This window comes from Coregonus clupeaformis, chromosome 9 (genome assembly GCF_020615455.1).
Source record: "Coregonus clupeaformis isolate EN_2021a chromosome 9, ASM2061545v1, whole genome shotgun sequence".
NCBI lineage: Eukaryota > Metazoa > Chordata > Actinopteri > Salmoniformes > Salmonidae > Coregonus > Coregonus clupeaformis.
The window spans coordinates 53715262-53735533 of NC_059200.1; the positions used below are offsets into that span (position 1 = coordinate 53715262).

Consider the following 20272-nt stretch of genomic DNA (forward strand, 5'->3'; position numbering starts at 1 on the left):
CAAATGGCACCCTATTACCTATATAGTGCACAACTTTTGACCAGAGCCCCATAGTAGTGCACTATATAGGGAATAGGGTGCCATTTGGAATAGAACCATGAAGTACTAGCTACACCACCACTCTGCTAGAAGGGAATGGAACGGGCTAATACATCACTCCTAAAAGAGAGGCTCCAGACTCCAACCAATAGGCCTCCTAGGACACAATGACAGGATGTGGATGGGCTCCATCACCATTAGACATCAGTATAAAGACCAGGCTGAGGCTGAGCTCATTCTGTCTGGGCTGGGCTGGAGCAGGGCTGCATCTGACCTGATGGATTGGGCCTTAGTAAAGTGGAGTTCTCCGCTGGGTCATACCAGGACACTAGGATACAGTTCGTCTGGTCTCAGATCTGTTTGTGGTGTCTTGCCAACTTGGCAAGACGGCACTAACAGGGACACAGGGACTGTGGCTGGTAAAAACCGGCGGGCTGGAAATATCTCAAGGACACAGTGCTTCACCACTGAGCTCGATAGCTAGGCCAACTCTTCCCCTGGCACTTGCTGAGAAAAGCAAATCAGTGGGATTAGTCTTAAGCCTGTGTATGGTGAAGTAGGGCCGGCCCAATTACCGTATGACCGTCTAACCGACAGTTAGGGATGAAGACCGTCATGATAATAAAATAACCATCATAACCATTATCATAACCATTATCATAACCATTATCATAACCATTATCATAACCATTATCATAACCATAACGAACAGCTGACTGAAGATGTGACGGCCGGGCATTCATGTGGTTGAGTCCGTTTCTGGGGTAACACGGACTCTTTACAATATGATGAAACTTGGTTGCTCCTTGCTGAAACAAGCAAGATCTTGTAGCAATTAAGTCTTTGGTTGCCTAGGCAACACCTTTTGCAGCAGCAGCACACATACAAATAGAATGAATAGAATGGGCTTGGAACCGCTGACCCTGGCAATTTGCCTGTTAAACGCATTGGTACACTCGCAATTGCTGCCTGGTATTGTGATGCAAAAATGTCCATGGTAATGTAGAATGTTAATTCAAATGATGTTATCTGATGTGGCTCATTCAATGGTATGTATTTTTTGTAATGTCAGTTGAGTTGAATCAACAAATCACAGCACATATTGATGGGTACACTTCCTGCTTTTACTTCCTGCTTTTACTTCCTGCTTCTACTTCCTGCTTTGCTCCTATGGGTACACTCGCAATGGCCACCAGTCCATCATGCCATCATTGAGTTGAATGGTGACCCCCTTTCTATTAATTATATTTATATGCTAGCACATGCAGTCAGGAGCAAATGTGCGTCTTAAGAAAATTTTTCACTTTCAATAACTGTCCAAAATGTGCATACCTTCATGCAGCAATCACATCTATCTGTCTTGATAGAAAACTGCTAGTGCTTAGGGCTGGGAATCACTATACTTAGGTGCTGTTACGATATGTATTGCGATTCGATACTGCGGTTATATTACGATTTGATGTTCCAAACATATTGCTCACTATACACTGAGTATACAAAACCTTAAGAACACCTGTTCTTTCCATGTCATAGACTGACCAGGTGAATTCAGTTGAAAGCTATGATCCCTTATCGATGTCACTTGTTAAATCCACTTCGATCAGTGTAGATGAGGGGGAGGAGTCAGGTTAAATAAATATTTTTAAGCCTTGAGACAATTGAGACATGGATTATGTATGTGTGCCATTCAGAGGGCGAATGGGCAAGACAAAATATTCAAATGCCTTTGAACAGTGTATGGTAGTAGGTGCCAGGCGCAACGGTTTGAGTGTGTCAAGAACTGCAACGCTGCTGGGTTTTTCACACTCTACGATTTCCCGTGTGTATCAAGAATGATCCACCACCCAAAGGACATCCAGCCAACTTGACACAACTGTGGGAAGCATTGGAGTCAACATGGGCCAGCATCCCTGTGGAACACTTTTGACACCTTGTAGAGTCCATGACCTGATGAATTGAGGCTGTTCTGAGGGCATAGGGGAGGTGCAACTCAATATTAGGAGTGTTCCTAATGTTTGGTATACTCAGTGTATGTCTGCTGCAGAGAGACAAGAGAGCATAAGAAAAGTAGATTTTTTTTCAGTCATTTGCTACCTAGAAAAACAATTCAGTATCGCTATGTAACTATCGATCACTACTAGTGCTGGACTCATTTGGGGAGTAATGGAGTTTTTAGAATAGATTTGATATTCCGGTAGCAGTACAACTGTGACAGACATCCATTCCTGTAGTCAGTGTATCCATCCATCCACCCATCCATTCATCATCTTTAGCAGGGCTGCCAGCACGAGAGAGGACCATCATTCATTTCTACATCAGTGTCAGCTCTGCCAATTCATCCCCACAAACTGAGTCAGATTTTTTATTTTTTTACAGGAACATGTCATCTAAAATGGATGGCCAAACATAATGTCATAGGTATCTGTCTATTGGGCTGTTTTGGTTGAGGCCTAGCTAAATATTGTTGCTGTTTTCATCACCAGATAAGCCCTGTTGAGAGCACCAGTCCAAATGTTGTCTGCTTTCACCCAACAGCATCTGTGGCTTCTGGCACCACCAATCAGCACTGAAATGTAAATGCACCAATCCTTTAGAGAGCCAGGCTGGTCTGGGTTATAGGTTAAATACAGAAGGAGGAATCCTTGGAGGAGGAACACACAGGCACATCAGCTGGAAAGACAGTCAAACAGCTGGTCATTAGTGTTGACTTACAGTGCATTCAGAAACTATTCAGACCCCTTGACTTTTTCCACATTTTGTTAGGTTACAGCCTTATTCTAAAATTGATTAAATTCATTTTTTCCCCTCATCACAATACCCCATTATTAAAAATGAAAAACAGATACCTTATTTACATAAGTATTCAGACCCTTTGCTATAAGACTCGAAATTGAGTTTATGTGCATCCTGTTTCCATTGATCATCCTTGAGATGTTTCTATAACTTGATTGGAGTCCACCTGTGGTAAATTCAATTGATTGGACATGATTTGGAAAGGCATAAACCTGTCTATATAAGGTCCCACAGTTGACAGTGCATGTCAGAGCAAAAACCAAGCCATGAGGTCGAAGGAATTGTCCGTAGAGCTCCGAGACAGGATTGTGTCGAGGCACAGATCTGAAGAAGGGTACCAAAAAATGTCTGCAGCATCGAAGGTCCCCAAGAACACAGTGGCCTCCAACATTCTTAAATGGAAGAAGTTTGGACCCACCAAGACTCTTCCTAGAGCTGGCCACCCGGCCAAACTGAGCAATTAGGGGGAGAAGGGCCTTGGTCAGGGAGGTGACCAAGAACCCTATGGTCACTCTGACAGAGCTCCAGAGTTCCTCTGTGGAGATGGGAGAACCTTCCAGAAGGACAACCATCTCAGCAGCACTCCACAAATCAGGCCTTTATGGTAGAGTGGCCAGACGGAAGCCACTCCTCAGGAAAAGATACATGACAGCCCGCTTGGAGTTTTCCAAAAGGCACCTAAAGGACTCAGACTCTCTGGTCTGATGAAACCAAGATGGAACTCTTTGGCCTGAATGCCAAGCGTTTACGTCTGGTGGAAACCTGGCACCATCCCTACGGTGAAGCATGGTGGTAGCAGCATCATGCTGTGGGGGTGTTTTTCAGCGGCAGGGACTGGAAGACTAGTCAGGATCGAGGAAAGATGAATGGAGCAAAGTAGAGAGAGATCCTTGATGAAAACCTGCTCCAGAGCGCTCAGGACCTCAGACTGGGGCGAAGGTTCCCCTTCCAACAGGACAACGCCGCTAAGCACACAGCCAATGAGGGTAAAAAACAATTTTAATCTATTTTAGAATAAGGCTGTAACATAACAAAATGTGGAAAAAGTCAAGGGGTCTGAATACTATCTGAATGCACTGTATAATACAGGTAGCATTTACTGACCGTTAGGCACCTCCAGAGACTGGCATGGTAACACCATGCATGCCATCATCAACAAGAGCCGTAACCATGGAAACAAAGCCCTTCTGAGGCATATGAGGCGATCAAGCTCACAAGTTGGGAGATTTTGTAGTAACACAGTCTGAAATTGTGTTTTTGATGTCTGATCTCTATTTTCCCCTCATCTGTCTGCCAATCAATCCTGTTCTTATTACTTTGCGTTGTATTTCATCACATTGCATGATGTTGCACTGCTGTATGTCTTTACTAACGATGTGCTGGTTTCATTATGGGGGAGTTGTATTGCATATTAACAGGCTAGATCTCCAGAGTATTCTGGAGGTAGACACACACTCTCTCTCGCTCTGTTCAGTCGTTGGACATCTTTTGAGTTCAATATCTTTACATTTGAACATTTGTATGCCAATTATTTTTGAGACAGCATTAATGAATCAATGATACAATCATACAATCTATTTGACTTTGTTTTTACCAATCTAACTACAAAACAACATAATGGTAAAAATGTATTTGAATGGTAAATCGCTATTGATAAACTGGGTAAATCAAGATATAGGGCTGTGATGGAATTTGAGGTTACGGACATGGTCACCGATTTAACTATTCGGGGGGAGGGGGGGGGGGGTCACAATTATGTTTGTACACCTGTTTACATGGATATGCTTCTTAATAAAAACCAATTTGAAACAACCTATTACAACTTGTTATTATCATGGTATTTCATTATTATTCAGGTTATTACTTATAAATATGAATCAACAAATTAAGAAGTGCCAGGTTGGCGAGGATCTGTCGCATTTTCGTATTAACACAACATTAACGGAGTCAAAATAAAGATATATACTGCGTGTACAAAACATTCAGAGGGTGAATGGCCAAGACAAGAGATTTAAGTGCCTTTGAATGGGGTATAGTAGTAGGTGCCAGGCGCACCGGTTTGAGTGTGTCAAGAACTGCAACGCTGCTGGGTTTTTCACACTCAACATTTTCCCGTGTGTATCAAGAATGGTCCACCACCCAAATTACATCCAGCCAACTTGACACAACTGTGGGAAGCATTGGAGTCAACATGGGCCAGCATCCCTGTGGAACGCTTTCAACATCTTGTAGAGTCCATGCGACGAATTGAGGCTGTACTGAGGGCGAAAGGGGGTGCAACTCAATATGTTCCTATGGGTTTTCTCCGATGCGTTTTCTCCCAATTTTCCCGAAATATTCGCATAACGTCACAAAGCCTGCTGCTGCGGTCATTCGATGGCATTGGCATGTGTTCTTCAATGTAGCCTAAACTCCTGAAAATAGGCCTTTTACAAGATTAAATCATGAGATTACAGACTACTTTAGAAAACTTTTTTAATGGCCTGTAGAGAGAATCAACAAACTCATACATGCACACCCCGGAAAAAGCACCCGTCAATCAAAGCCAGCAACGTATGCCAGACATGAGCAAATATTTATCATTTCCTTAAAACGTATTTTAAAAAACCTTAGGCTTTCTGAAAGTAGGCTATAAGATAATGAATTGACAAGGAAAGTATGAAGGGGACAGCTATGCTATAGTAGGAAGATGAAATTGACAATCATTAAATAGAGACAAATACACGCAACATGTCCATATACTATTTATCAGCGATACTAATTGTCGAGGGGGAGAGTGTTGGAAAGATGTTTCAAATACTGTGAGGAACTATTATAATTTGAATGGATTTTTTAAAAAAAACTTTGGTGACTTACTGTGTGAGGTGAATATTTTTTTTACTGCGAAGCCCTTTGTTGTCTTAATGTGTGAGGTGATTTTTTTTTTTTACTGAGAAGCCCAGCTGGACACTTTCCTACATTTGACATTCGCGAGAAGCAAGCCAGGTACTTGCCTGCTGAGGCGAGCGCGCTGCGTCAATATTAACAGGACAGAGAAACCAGACACATTCTCATTGCTCACATAGAGCGTGTAAATGGTGGTATGAAATAAGCCTAAACTTGTTTCTCACAAGTGCAGCAGGTTATGAACTCTGCAAACAACGTTTCCACTCCGAGAATGAGAACGGTAAATTACTGTAATTAATACATGCATTAACATTAATGTAACAAAATGACAGGGATGAACTGTAAATTGCCTGTTTCACAAACGGTAGGCTACCACATAGGTATTCATAAAAGTGAATTATATGCCGCCCTAGGCTACTATTCTACTTTGTGGGGATAGGAGGGCCGCAATTTTTTTGGACTTGCCTAGGGCGGCATATCGGCCAGGACCGGGTCTGATCAGCGTTGATTAGTCTATAAATTAAGAAAAGTGTTAAATTATACCATCCCAGGTTGGAGGGGATTGGCGCATTGTCCATTTGACACAACATTAGCGCATTAGGCTATAGACCTCTGAGCCAGAAAAAACTTGTCGACTCCTGTTAATGAATAGTCAGACACATCCAACCTTTTTTAAAAGAAGAATGATTTATTGATTTACTAGCAAGCAATGAAAACGTACATTATATAAAAGAAAGTCCATACATGGAATGGAGAAGGAGACAATTTTTCATTAGTTTTTTACCTGTATTTATAGTAGAATTTGGGGGATTGACAGACATAACTTTGTTACAAAGAAAATAGGACAGGTTGTACAATTTAATGTTTTTTATATAATTATTTATTTCTGAAATCCTGACATTGATAAAGATGTAGTATATTTAATTCAACTGCTAATAATATTAGGAACATTTCATATTCACAAATGCAAATGGACTAATTCAAAACCTAACTTGAATGAATTTAAACAATATGGCACTACTTTAACTAAAAATGAAAACAAAAAGGCAATTAAAACTTGTTGTATTATTAATTTATTTGATGTCTGTTTAGGATTACTGGCAATGTAAAAGGTTTGTATGTATGCTTGTTTGCATGTGACTATTTTGTTTGTTGATATGTTTGTTAACTTAAAGTCGATTTAAAAAATGGTCTAGTCACAATACAGTTGAATGCATATTATTCGATAGGATTGTGTGCATGCATTGAATTATTGGGCTTGCTTTAGGTGATTTAATGAGGCTACACATGACAAACAATCGCTTCCATGTAGGACTTATTTTATTGGCAATTGCCAGGAGAACATATTCTTTTATTGTACTGATCAACAACATTTGCACAGAAGAAGCCATCTCTTCTTTTATTAAAGTATGCGCTGTCTCTTTAAGAAAGTAATTATTTCATGTAGGAGGCAGAAAGTGGCTTGGGTATCTGATTTTGTGTTTATGGAATCAAGTGGAAACTAGACGGGAGGTCAGGGAGATAAAGAAGTGGATTGGTTTTTAGTGGCGAGGGAGACTAAGTTAATTAATAACGTTTTTAGTGACAATCAGCTTTGAAATCAGTATATTGGTTAGCATATTATCAGAAAGTACTAGGGAAGTGAAGTAATGTTTGCTTCAGCTGTAAACCAGCAAGGAACGTTAGCCTACAATTAAAGGAAGCTGGAAGCTACCGGTATCGTCTTGCATTGTACACGTGTTGTAGCCTGTATGGACATTGTTTTGCGAACAGTTTCAACATTTCTACATGCATTATTCTTCTGTGCAGCTTGAGTGGGGAAATAACAATGCAGCCCAGACAGCTCTAGCAATGAATGAGTGGAGCTGTCTGGGTAGAGCACGGCGCTTGTAACGCCAAGGTAGTGTGTTCGATCCCCGGGACCACCCATACACAAAAATGTATGCACGCATGACTGTAAGTCTCTTTGGATAAAAGTGTCTGCTAAATGGCATATTATATATATTATTATACTAGACTCTTTGTGCTATAAAGGGACTGCGCTGATAGACAGACCTGATCCTCTCATTCACGTGAGACACATTTGACAGAAGTTCCGAACGTTACAAAAATTCCACTACCGAACTGTTTTTTATTATTATTTTTTGTATCAAAAAGTAAAGAAGTTTTGGTATACCATGCAACACTAGCGCTCTGTCCGATGGCAAACCCAGATGACCCTTATTACTCTGCTAGTCGGCTACAGTATAACACACTACCCTTAGTCGGGGAAACAGTGTGTTGGAGGAGGTGTTTGCCCAGGGGCTACTAACTGATTGATTGACTCCAAGGACTAACACCCATCTCACATCCAGCTCCTCTGTCTATCCATCTGCTCTCTCTCCATCAGACCCTCAACTCTGCCAGGCTGCTCACTCCATTCATCCCTCAGTCATTTAATCAGGGATGTAGTGTTTTGAAAGTGTCACCCCTCCAACGGTCCGTCCAGCTGGCCGTTCATTGGAGGCTCTGAGGATAGCGAGCTTGTTTGTGTTGTGCAAAGGGGTTGACAAGGACAAGTAACCGCTAAATCCATAAAGCCTCCGAGTCCATGATTACGTCTCAGATGTATGTCAGACCAGATGTAGTTAAGATGGAGGGAGGGCATGGCGGATTATACTGTCGCTTTTTTAGCTTTGCCAGAAATGTGTTTGCGATCTCTCTTTAGTTTCTACTGTACTTCCTTCTCTCATCTTTCTTCTCACTACCATGCCATGTGAGGACAGCGTTTACCCCTTTTCTTCTCCCTGCTCTGAGTGTGACTCAATAACAGGTTCTAGGAGTTCAGTGCCAGCCAGGCAGGCTGCAGTGTGGTGGTCTGGTTGAGCCTTCTCTAATGAAAAGGCCCACTCATTGAGCTGTCATCCACTACCCTGAGAGCAGTGTTGGTTGTAAGAGCAGCAGCGTTGGTTAGAGAGTACAAACAATACAACAGTGGTTGACAGACTGGGAGAGGAGGGAGGCTGTATAGGGGCTATGGAGGGAGAGGCGGGAGGCTGTGGGGACTGTGGGAGTATGTTTCCCCTGGAGGACAGGAGCAGCTGAATGTTATGTGTCATCATGAGAATGTGGTCTGTAATAAGAAAGTGGTCTGGAAGCAGTAAGCAATCTCTACTGCAGTGCAGAGATTCATCATGGGCTCCAAAAGATGAATCACCAAAAGTACGGCAGCCACACCACTGGTTTGCTAGAAAGCTGAAATTATTATTGAACAGCAGTAAATATTGAAGATTGTATCTTAAAGCTGGACTCCTTAATGGTGAAACTGCCACATCCCTTTGGGATATTACAACAAAAAAGACGTTACTGCAAGCAACAAACACGAAAATATTCACCCTCCTTGGCATTTTTCCTATTTTGTTACATTACAACCTGGAATTAAAATTGATTTTTGGGGGGTTTGTATCATTTGATTTACACAACATGACTACCACTTTGAAGATGCAACATATTTTTTATTGTGAAACAAACAAGAAATAAGATAAAAAAACAGAACTTGAGCGTGCATAACTATTCACCCCCCCCCTCCCCCCAAAGTCAATACTTTGTAGCAATTACAGCTGCAAGTCTCTTGGGGTATGTCTCTATAAGCTTGGCAAATCTAGCCACTGGGATTTCTGCCCATTCTTCAAGGCAAAACTGCTCCAGCTCCTTCAAGTTGGATGGTTTTGCTGGTGTACAGCAATCTTTAAGTCATACCACAGATTCTCAATTGGATTGAGGTCTGGGCTTTGACTAGGCCATTCAAAGACATTTAAATGTTTCCCCTTAAACCACTCAAGTGTTGCTTTAGCAGTATGCTTAGGGTCATTGTCCTGCTGGAAGGTGAACCTCCGTCCCAGTCTCAAATCTCTGGAAGACTGAAACAGGTTTCCCTCAAGAATTTCCCTGTATTTAGCACCATCCATCATTCCTTCAATTCTGACCAGTTTCCCAGTCCCTGCCGATGGAAAAACATCCCCACAACATGATGCTGCCACCACCATGGTGTTCTCGGGGTGATGAGAGGTGTTGGGTTTGCGCCAGACATAGCGTTTTCCTTGATGGCCAAAAAGCTCAATTTTAGTCTCATCTGACCAGAGTACCTTCTTCCATATGCTTATTTTTTTCTTGTGGTTCTATGGACTGATACTCCAACCTCCGCTGTGGAGCTTTGCATCTCCTTCAAGGTTATCTTTGGTCTCTTTGTTGCCTCTATGATTAATGCCCTCCTTGCCTGGTCTGTGAGTTTTGGTGGGCGGCTCTCTCTTGGCAGGTTTGTTGTGGTGCCATATTCTTTCAATTTTGTAATAATGGATTTAATGGTGCGCCGTGGGATGTTCAAAGTTTCGGATATTATTTTATAACCCAACCCTGATCTGTACTTCTCCACAACTTTGTCCCTGACCTGTTTGGAGAGCTCATTGGTCTTCATGGTGCCGCTTGCTTGGTGGTGCCCCTTGCTTAGTGGTGTTGCAGACTCTAGGGCCTTTCAGAACAGGTGTAGATATACTGAGATAATGTGACAGATCATGTGACACTTAGATTGCACAGGTGGACTTTATTTAACTAATTATGTGACTTCTGAAGGTAATTGGTTGCACCAGATCTTATTTAGGGGCTTCATAGCAAAGGGGGTGAATGCATATGCACGCACCACTTTTCCGTTCTTTATTTTTTAGAATTTTTTGAACAAGTAATTTTTTTCTTCACTATTTTGTGTATGTCCATTACATGAAATCCAAATAAAAATCAGTTTAAATTACAGGTTGTAATGCAACAAAATAGGAAAAACGGCAAGGGGGATGAATATTTTAGCAAGGCACTGTAATTGCATGCGTGATAGAACAGCAGAATATGTGCTGCAATGTTTTTACCACACTGCTTGACACACCTCACCGCCGTTTCGTTCACAAAACTAAAACAATAACAACGGTGCTGGGGGCGGACAGTGGCACTGTTTCCCCTAATGCAGATTCCATCTTTAATGTAATGTCCTGGCAAGACTTGTAAATGTGGAGTGGGAGCGTGTACTTGATATTGATGTGTGTGTTCTATCTTCCAGAATGGCACTGACTATGGGTTCTTGGTGCATCAGAACTCTGAGCTGCTGCGAGCTCTGGATGAGATGGAGAAGACCTGCACCAACCTGAGAGAGGAGAACGACCTGCTGGTGAGTGTTTACCGGGACTAGACTAGAGGTCTGGACAAGAACTAGGGGCTAGGTAGAGGCCTCGTCTAGACTAAAGCTTATGATAAACTCACAATTCTTTAAGGCAATATTGCAGAGTAATGTTGCCTACAATGGTTGCAGTAACTTTTTTCCATTGAAAATGAGCAATTTTGATCAGCAGCACAACCCTGTGGGCAATCCTTAGGAATCCTCCAATCAGAGCGCAGATATCGGACATGTTCTAAAATATTTTGGAAAACATGGTGGACGTTTTTTAGAGGGCGCTAGAGAGAATCAACTCCTGTTTTGGAGTAAAGTGTCACGTCTCATGTTGCCTCACTACAATATTTCTCATGATACGTTAATACATACTGTATACTGAACAAAAATATAAACGCAACATGTAAAGTGTTGGTCCCATGTTTCATGAGCTAAAATAAAAGGTCCCAGAAATGTTCCATACACACTAAAAGCTTATTTTGTCTAAAACAAATTGCGCATATTTCTCCTTTGCCAAGATAATCCATCCATATGACAAGTGTGGGATATCAAGAAGCTGATTAAACAGCATGATCATTGCACAGGTGCAACTTGTGCTGGGGACAATAAAAGGCCACTCTAAAATGAGAAGTTTTGTCACACAACACAATGCCACAGATGTTTTGAGGGAGCGTGCAATTGGCATGCTGACTGCACGAATGTCCACCAGAGCTGTTGCTAGAGAATTTAATGTTCATTTCTCTACCATAAACCACCACCAATGTCGTTTTAGAGAATTTGTCAGTACGTCCAACTCACCTCACAACCGCAGACCAAGTGTAACCACACCAGCCCAAGACCTCCACATCCGGCTTCTTCACCTGCGGGATCATCTGAGACCAGCCACCCGGACAGCTGATGAAACTGTGGGTTTGCACAACCAAAGAATCTCTGCACAAACTGTCAGAAACCGTCTCAGGGAAGCTCATCTGTGTGCTCGTCGTCCTCAACAGGGTCGTAACCAACTTCAGTGGGCAAATGCTCACCATCGATGGCCACTTGCACGCTGGGGAAATATGCTATTCACGGATGAATCCCGGTTTCAACTGTACCAGGCAGATGGCAGACATCGTGTATGGCGTCGTGTGGGCGAGCAGTTTGCTGATGTCAACGTTATGAACAGAGTGCCATATGGTGGTGGTGGGGTTATGGTATGGGCAGACATAAGCTATGGACAACAAACACAATTGCATTTTATCGATTGCAATTTGAATGCACAGAGATACCGTGACGAGATCCTGAGGCCCATTGCCGTGCCATTTATCTACCGCTATCACCTCATGTTTCGGCATGATAATGCACGGCCCCATGTCGCAAGGATCTGTACACAATTCCTGGAAGCCGAAAATGTCCCAGTTCTTCCATGGCCTGCATACTCACCAGACATGTCACCCATTGAGCATGTTTGGGATGCTCTGGATCAATGTGTAAGACAGCGTGTTTCAGTTCCCGCCTATATCCAGCAACTTCGCACAGCCATTGAAGAGGAGTTGGACAACATTCCACAGGCCACAATCAACAGCCTGATCAACTCAATGTGAAGAAGATGTGTTGCGCTGCATGAGGCAAATGGTGGTCACACCAGATACTGACTGGTTTTCTGATCCACGCCCCTACCTTTTTTTAAAGGTATCTGTGAAATCCATAGATTAGGGCCTATTTAATTTATTTCAATTGACTGATTTCCTTATATGAACTGTAACTCAGTAAAATCTTTGAAATTGTTGCATGTTGCGTTTATATTTTTGTTCAGTGTACATACTGTGTTCAGTTTGTCATGTTTAACTGCCAAAAATATCCACTGGGGTGCGCATGCTAATCGAAGCCCATGTTAAGTCAGTAGGACAAACTGGCAAATCTACTTTTTGTTTTTAGTTTGAGATGTATTGGTATGTTTAACTAGCTGACTAGCTAGCTTATTACCAGTCACATAAATATAGCTTATGATTATGAAGTTAAAAGTTTGCTAAGTCTAGGTATTTGTATGTCTGGTTGCCATTGACTTGACTGACAGCAGGTTGAGTGAATGGACAGGGCAGGAGCAACACCTCTTTGTTGCTTGTTTGTTAGCTGATGAGTTTCAGTACAGCTGTGCCAGTCAACAGGAAATAACAAGCTATAGGAGATGAGTAAATAAATGTGGAAATTAAATGTTTTAAGTTGATCTATGCTTCATATGAAATCTGTTATTCATGTCCATGTTGCCCGATGCCCGTTGCCCATCATTGCTCCAATGTCTCATACCCCACCCCGTTGCCAGCAACATTGCCTGCCAATATTGCCAAAAAAAATTGCCAGTGTATTAAGAACTATAACTAGTTCTATGTCAAATACTCGTTTCGATGTATCACTATGGGGATTCACTCTAGGCGGATCAGTAAACGAAGAACCAATCACAAAACATCTATCAGAGACCCACAGGTCGAGTGGCAAATGAGGTGAGCCCCTTCCTCCTTATAAGGCGCCACTCGCCCGTCCTCTGATCATTCTCACCTCTCTTCCTTGCGGATAAATCACCATGGCTCCCTTTTCTCATTTAGTTTAACCTACGTTTACTCGTTTGGGTTAACTAGACCAACCAGTTTAGCCTCACGGCTTCGTGGGAATATACCAACCCGAAGTCGAACCTTGCCCCCACACTGTCCCCTTCGGCTAGCACTGTGCTAGCTACAGTGCACCTTAGCCACAAGCTAGCTGCTAGCTAGCGCCTTACATTTACATTTTTGTCATTTAGCAGACGCTCTTATCCAGAGCGACTTACAGGAGCAATTAGGGTTAAGTGCCTTGCTCAAGGGCACATCGACAGATTTTTCACCTAGTCGGCTCGGGGATTAGAACCAGCGACCTTTCGGTTACTGGCACAACGCTCTTAACCACTAAGCTACCTGCCACCCTACTAGCCTTGTGGCTAGTAAGGCTCACCCTAGCTAGCTATTAGCGTCATGGCTTTTTATCTAGCTAGCTTATGTCTATTCAGAGCCTCCTGGCTTACACATTGTTTTTACAACAGGCACCTCTATATTAGCAAGCCTTGTTCTATACAATGGCCACTGCTACCCCATCCCAGGGCGAGCCATGGCCAGCACTCGAACCCCCACGTTCTTGCACTTACGATTCTATGATTGCGGGGAATGATTTTCACCTTTTAGAATCAACTGCTTGGGAAGGGAACATGCTCAGGCAGCACTCGATAACCCCGAGTCCTGCGAACACTGCAAAATGCTGACTAGGGTGAGTTTGAAAAGGAGGCTCAAACGTACCTCTATCCCTACCCCCCGGCCAAGGCTAAGTTTTATCTCCCCGCATACGAGCCCAGCTGGGGCGAGGTTATGGATAGCCTCAATTCCCTCCCCCTCACTGTCTGACGACTTGGTGTCAGGGGAGGGCAAGATAGGGGATGACAACAAGATTAATCTTGTGAGTCTCCTCGACCTCGCGACTGAAATGGAGGGTGAAGACCCCACCCTCTCAAGTCCCTATATCTTCCTTTGGGGAACATCACGCTCCCCACTGTGCGCGCGCCATGTCTATTTCTATGGGCACAAGCACTGTTCATGACACACACTGTTCACACCCCTCTTGTTGGCGGAGAGAAAATGTTGCAGGTCTAAAGCTTATTTCCTGCAATTCTACACATTTTGTCATGGGGTGCAGATAATTATTTTTAGTTTTAAAACACATTTTCTTGCAATTCTATACATTTAGCCATGTTTAATGTTTATTAATGTGGTACAACCTCTCCCTCAACGTGAGCAAGACAAAGGAGATGATTGTGGACTACAGGAAAAGGAGGGCCGAACATGCCCCCATTCAAATTGACGGGGCTGTAGTGGAGCGGGTCAAGAGTTTAAAGTTCCTTGGTGTCCACATCACCAACAAACTAACATGGTCCAAACACACCAACACAGTCATGAAGAGGGCACGTCAACACCTTTTCCCCCTCAGGAGACTGAAAAGATTTGGCATGGGTCACCAGATCCTCAAAATGTTCTACAGCTGCACCACGGTATGGCAACTGCTCGGCATCCGACCGTAAGGCGCTACAGAGGGTAGTGCTTACGGCCCAGTACATCACTGGGGCCAAGCTTCCTGCCATCCAGGACCTATATACTAGGCGGTGTCAGAGGAAGGCCCAAAAAATTGTCAAAGACTCCAGTCACCCAAGTCATAACTGTTCTCTCTGCTACCGCATGGTCTAGTCTAGGTCCAAATGGCTCCTTAACAGCTTCTACCCCCAAGCCGTAAGACTGCTGAACAATTAATCAAATGGCCACCCGGACTATTTACATTGACCCCCCGCTACTCTCTGTTTGTTATCTATGCATAGTGCCTTTACCCCTACCTACAGTACCAGTCAAAGGTTTTAGAACACCTACTCATTCAAGGGTTTTTCTTTCTTTTTACTATTTTCTACATTGTAGAATAATAGTGAAGACATCAAAACTATGAAATAACACATATGGAATCATGTAGTAACCAAAAAAGTGTTCAACAAATAGCCACCCTTTGCCTTGATGACAGCTTTGCACACTCTTGGCATTCTCTCAACCAACTTCACCTGGAATGCTTTTCCAGCAGTCTTGAAGGAGTTCCCACATATGCTGAGCACTTGTTGGCTGCTTTTCCTTCACTCTGCGGTCCGACTCATCCCAAACCATCTCAATTTGGTTGAGGTCGGGTGATTGTGGAGGCCAGGTCATCTGATGCAGCACTCCATCACGCTCCTTCTTGGTCAAATAGCCCTTACACAGCCTGGAGGTGTGTTGGGTCATTTTCCTGTTGAAAAATAAACAATTGTCCCGCTAAGCCCAAACCAGATGGGATGGTGTATTTTTTTAATTCTCTGTCAAGTTTGTTGATGAACATTGCTAGACAGCCATTTTCTTGCCATAGATTTTCAAGCTGATTTAAGTCAAAACTGTAACTAGGCCACTCAGGAACATTCAATGTTGTCTTGGTAAGCAACTCCAGTGTATATTTGGCCTTGTGTTTTAAGTTATTGACTTGCTGAAAGGTGAATTTGTCTCCCAGTGTCTGTTGGAAAGCAGACTGAACCAGGTTTTCCTCTAGGATTTTGCCTGTGCTTAGCTCTATGACGTTTATTTTTATCCTAAAAACTCCCTAGTCCTTGCCGATGACAAGCATACTCATAACATGATGCAGCCACCACCATGCTTGAAAATATGAAGAGTGGTACTCAGTGATGTGTTGTGTTGGATTTGCCCCAAACATAACGCTTTGTATTCAGGACATTAAGTTAATTTCTTTGCCACATATTTTTTGCAGTTTTTCTTTAGTGCCTTATTGCAAACAGGATGCATGTTTTGGAATCTTTTTATTCTTTACAGGCTTCCTTCTTTTCACTGTCATTTAGGTTAGTGGAGTAACTACAATGTTGTTGATGTAACAATGGCGCCGGAGGGGATGGCTGCCGTTTTACGGGCTCCTAACCAATTGTCCTATTTTGTGTGTTTTTTCGCATTGTTTGTAACTTACTTTGTATATAATGTTTCTGCTACCGTCTCTTATGACTGAAAATAGCTTCTGGATATCAGAACAGCGATTACTCACCTCAAACTGGATGAAGATGTTTTCTTTAATGAGTCTGACTCGAAGGATATACTGTTTCTCCCGTCATGGGACCTGTCTATTGTACTTGAGGCCTTTCACAGCAGCCTTTTTTGAGCCGCTGGAAAGCGTGGAGATGTAATATCTCCTTCTAACCTCTTTTCTAATTGCCTTTCCATCTGCAAAGCGAGTGAGTGAGCTGCACACACTGTCAGTCCACCATTCATGCCTACAGTTTGCCCCAGGTTATCCAAGGTAACCTTGTTACCTAACCCCGCCTTCATGCCTAAGGTCAGCAATAATTGGTCTTGGATTAAAGCTTGACACCCTCCACCCTTCACGAAAGAAGTGCGTCTCCACTGTTATATCCAGTACACAGTACACATTTGCTTGGATAGAACGAGAGTTTTAGAGAGAACAACTTTTAGTTTCTTGGGCACCTCCCTGCAAGGGGACCCCCTCTCTCGTTAACGGCTATCCCATTGGATAGTGGAGGCTATTATATTGGCTAATAATAGCAAGGGTTTACAGACCCCGGAGTGCCTGAGGGCTCATTCCACCAGAGGTATGAGGTATGTCATCTCCCGTCTGGATTACTGCAACTCGCTGTTGGCTGGGCTCCCTGCCTGTGCCATTCCCCCCTCCTCCGCACACTCCACTGGCTTCCAGTTGAAGCTCGCATCCGTTACAAGACCATGGTGCTTGCCTATGGAGCAGTGAGGGGAACGGCACCTCCGTACCTTCAGGCTCTGATCAGTCCCTACACCCAAACGAGGGCATTGCGTTCATCCACCTCTGGCCTGCTGGCTCCCCTTCCTCTGCGGAAGCATAGTTCCCGCTCAGCCCAGTCAAAACTGTTCGCTGCTCTGGCACCCCAATGGTGGAACAAGCTCCCTCATGACGCCAGGACAGCGGAGTCACTCACCACCTTCCGGAGACATTTGAAGCCCCACCTCTTTGAGGAATACCTGGGATAGGATAAAGTAATCCTTCTGCCCCCCCCACCCCAAAAAAAAATTGTAAGGTGGTTATCCCACTGGCTATGGGGTGAATGCACCAATTTGTAAGTCGCTCTGGATAAGAGCGTCTGCTAAATGATGTAAATGTAAAAGGTATGGCTACCTCTTTGCTACTGTTCAAAGGCATCTCTTTACAATAGATTTGCGATGCGACATGTTGGGCCACACCTCATACGTTGGAGGTTTTTACCGACTGGACATCACTACACCTTCGTTGGCGCATACTGTTCTCAGTGTCGGAGACTCTGAGGGGTGATGCTGTTGGGATTAGCCTGGTTTCGGAGAGCATCTCTACGATACGGGAGTTGGCCATATCCCCATAGTGATACATTGAAACAAGAATTTGAAAGAGAACTCGAGGTTACTTTTGTAACCCCGGTTCTCTGATAATGAGTGAGATCACCGCATTTCCCGTCTCGCAGAGAGCAAGGAAGAGAGGCATGCTTGAAAATGACCAGAGGACAGGCGAGTGGCGCCTTATAAGGAGGAAGGGGCTCACCTCATTCGCCACTCGATCTGTCTGTCTCCGAAAGATGTTATGTGATTGGTTCTTCGTGTAGTGATCCGCCTGGAACGAATCCCCATAGTGACACATCGCACTCATATTATCAGAGATCCGGGGTTACGAAGGTTTGTCTTTGTCTTTTTGATTACCTCTACTGTACTATTTTGGTCCAGTCCTCACCATGCCTGTCCTGTTCTGGCTGTGTCAGTCAGAGCTGCAGGCCTGTGGAGGAGGTTTTTAAATATGCCTCTCCCTCTATCTCTCTGCAGAGGAAGAGCAGCGGCCCAGAGACTGAGGAGAAGGTGAGGCGTCTGAGGAGGAAGAACACAGAGCTGGCTGTCATCGCTAAGAGACTGGAGGACAGGGCACACAAACTACAGGAGGCCAACCTCAAAGTGGTACACTACACTTACTGTTTACAGATACAGTCTACATTTTAAAAAAAAAGCGACTTACAGTTAGTGAGTTCCTACATTATTTTTTTATTTTTCATACTGGCCCCCCGTGGGAATTGAACCCACAACCCTAGCGTTGCAAACGCCATGCTCTACCAACTGAGCTACATCCCTAGACTCTAGTGCCTTACTAACTGCATGTCTGTATGCCCCTTTCCTCCAGGAGGCCAACCTTAAACTGGTAAACACAGCCTATCACTGTTTTCAGATATAGCTAGTGACTTACTACAGGGTTGTCAAACTCATTTCAAATCAAATGTCATTTCACGTGCTGAATACAACGATTGTAGACTTTACTGTGAAATGCTTGTTTAGGAGCCCTTCCCAACCATGCAGTTTAAAAATAATAAGAAAAATAATAAAATACACAAGAATGGATCTATATACAGGTAGTACCAGTATCAGTGTAGGGGTACTAGGTATTTGAGGTAGATATGTACAGTGCATTCAGAAAGTATTCAGACCCCTTGACTTTTTCCACATTTTGTTACGTTACAGCCTTATTCTAAAATGGATTAAATAAATGTTCCTCATCAATCTACACACAATACCCCATAATGACAAAGCGAAAACAGGTTTTTAGAAATGTTTGCAAATGTATTACAAATAAACAACAGATTGTTTTATTTACATAGGTATTCAGACCCTTTGCAATGAGACTCGAAATTGAGCTTGGGTGCATCCTGTTTCCATTGATCATCCTTGAGAGGTTTCTACAACTTGATTGGAGTCCACCTGTGGTAAATTCAGTTGGTTTGGACATGATTTGGAAAGGCACACACCTGTCTATATAAGGTCCCACAGTTGACAGTGCATGTCAGAGCAAAGAACCAAGCCATGAGGTCGAAGGAATTGTCTGTAGCGCTCCGAGACAGGATTGTGTCGAGGCACAGATCTGGGGGAAGGGTACCAGAAAATTGAAGGTTCCCAAGAACACAGTGGCCTCCTCCATCATTCTTAAATGGAAGAAGCTTGGAACCACCAAGGTTATTCCTAGAGCTGGCTGTCCAGCCAAACTGAGCAATCGGGGGAGAAGGGCATTGGTCAGGGAGGTGACCAAGAACCCGATGATCACTCTGACAGAGCTCCAGAGTTCCTCTGTGGATATGGGAGAACCTTACAGAAGGACAACCATCTCTGCAGCACTCCACCAATCAGGCCTTTATGGTAGAGTGGCCAGACGGAAGCCACTCCTCATTAAAAGGCACATGACAGCCCGCTGGGGTTTGCCAAAAGGCACCTAAAGGACTCTCAGACCATGAGAAACATTTTATAATAAGGCTGTAACGTAACAAAATGTGGAAAAAGTCAAGGGGTCTGAATACACTGTACATGAAGGCAGGGTAAAGTGACTAGGCATCAGGATATATAATAATATGAGTAAAATAAAGAACAGAGTAGCAGTAGCATATGATGAGTGTAAAAGTGTGTGTGTGTGTGTGTGCACACATGCAGTGAATGTGAATGTGTTTGGGTTTTGTGTCAGTGTAGTGTGTGTATATAGTGTGTATATATAGTCTGGTGAGTGTGCAAGATGGTGTCAGTGCAGATAGTCAGGGTAAACATTAAATTTTTCTGTTTATCAGTCTTATGGCCATTTAGCAGTCTTATGGCTTGGGGGTAGAAGCTGTCTTGGAGCCTGTTGGTCCGAGAGCCGATGCTCCCGTACCATTTGCTGGACTGTAACGGAGTGAACAGTCTATGGCTTGGGTGGCTGGAGTCTTTGGCAAGTTTTTGGGCCTTACACCACCTGATATAGAGCTCCTGGATGGCAGGG

At 43.5% G+C, this 20272-nt stretch overlaps 1 protein-coding gene across 2 annotated transcripts in view; it reads left to right on the forward strand.

The window, feature by feature from the left end:
• Positions 1-20272, forward strand: part of LOC121574096 (peripheral-type benzodiazepine receptor-associated protein 1) — a 205363-nt gene that overhangs the window by 92160 nt on the left and 92931 nt on the right. For both annotated transcript variants that reach the window (XM_041886692.2, XM_041886693.2), the window contains 2 exons: positions 10802-10909; positions 18310-18438. In XM_041886692.2, the coding sequence (XP_041742626.2) occupies positions 10802-10909; positions 18310-18438 (237 nt within the window). The remainder of the gene's footprint in view (positions 1-10801; positions 10910-18309; positions 18439-20272) is intronic.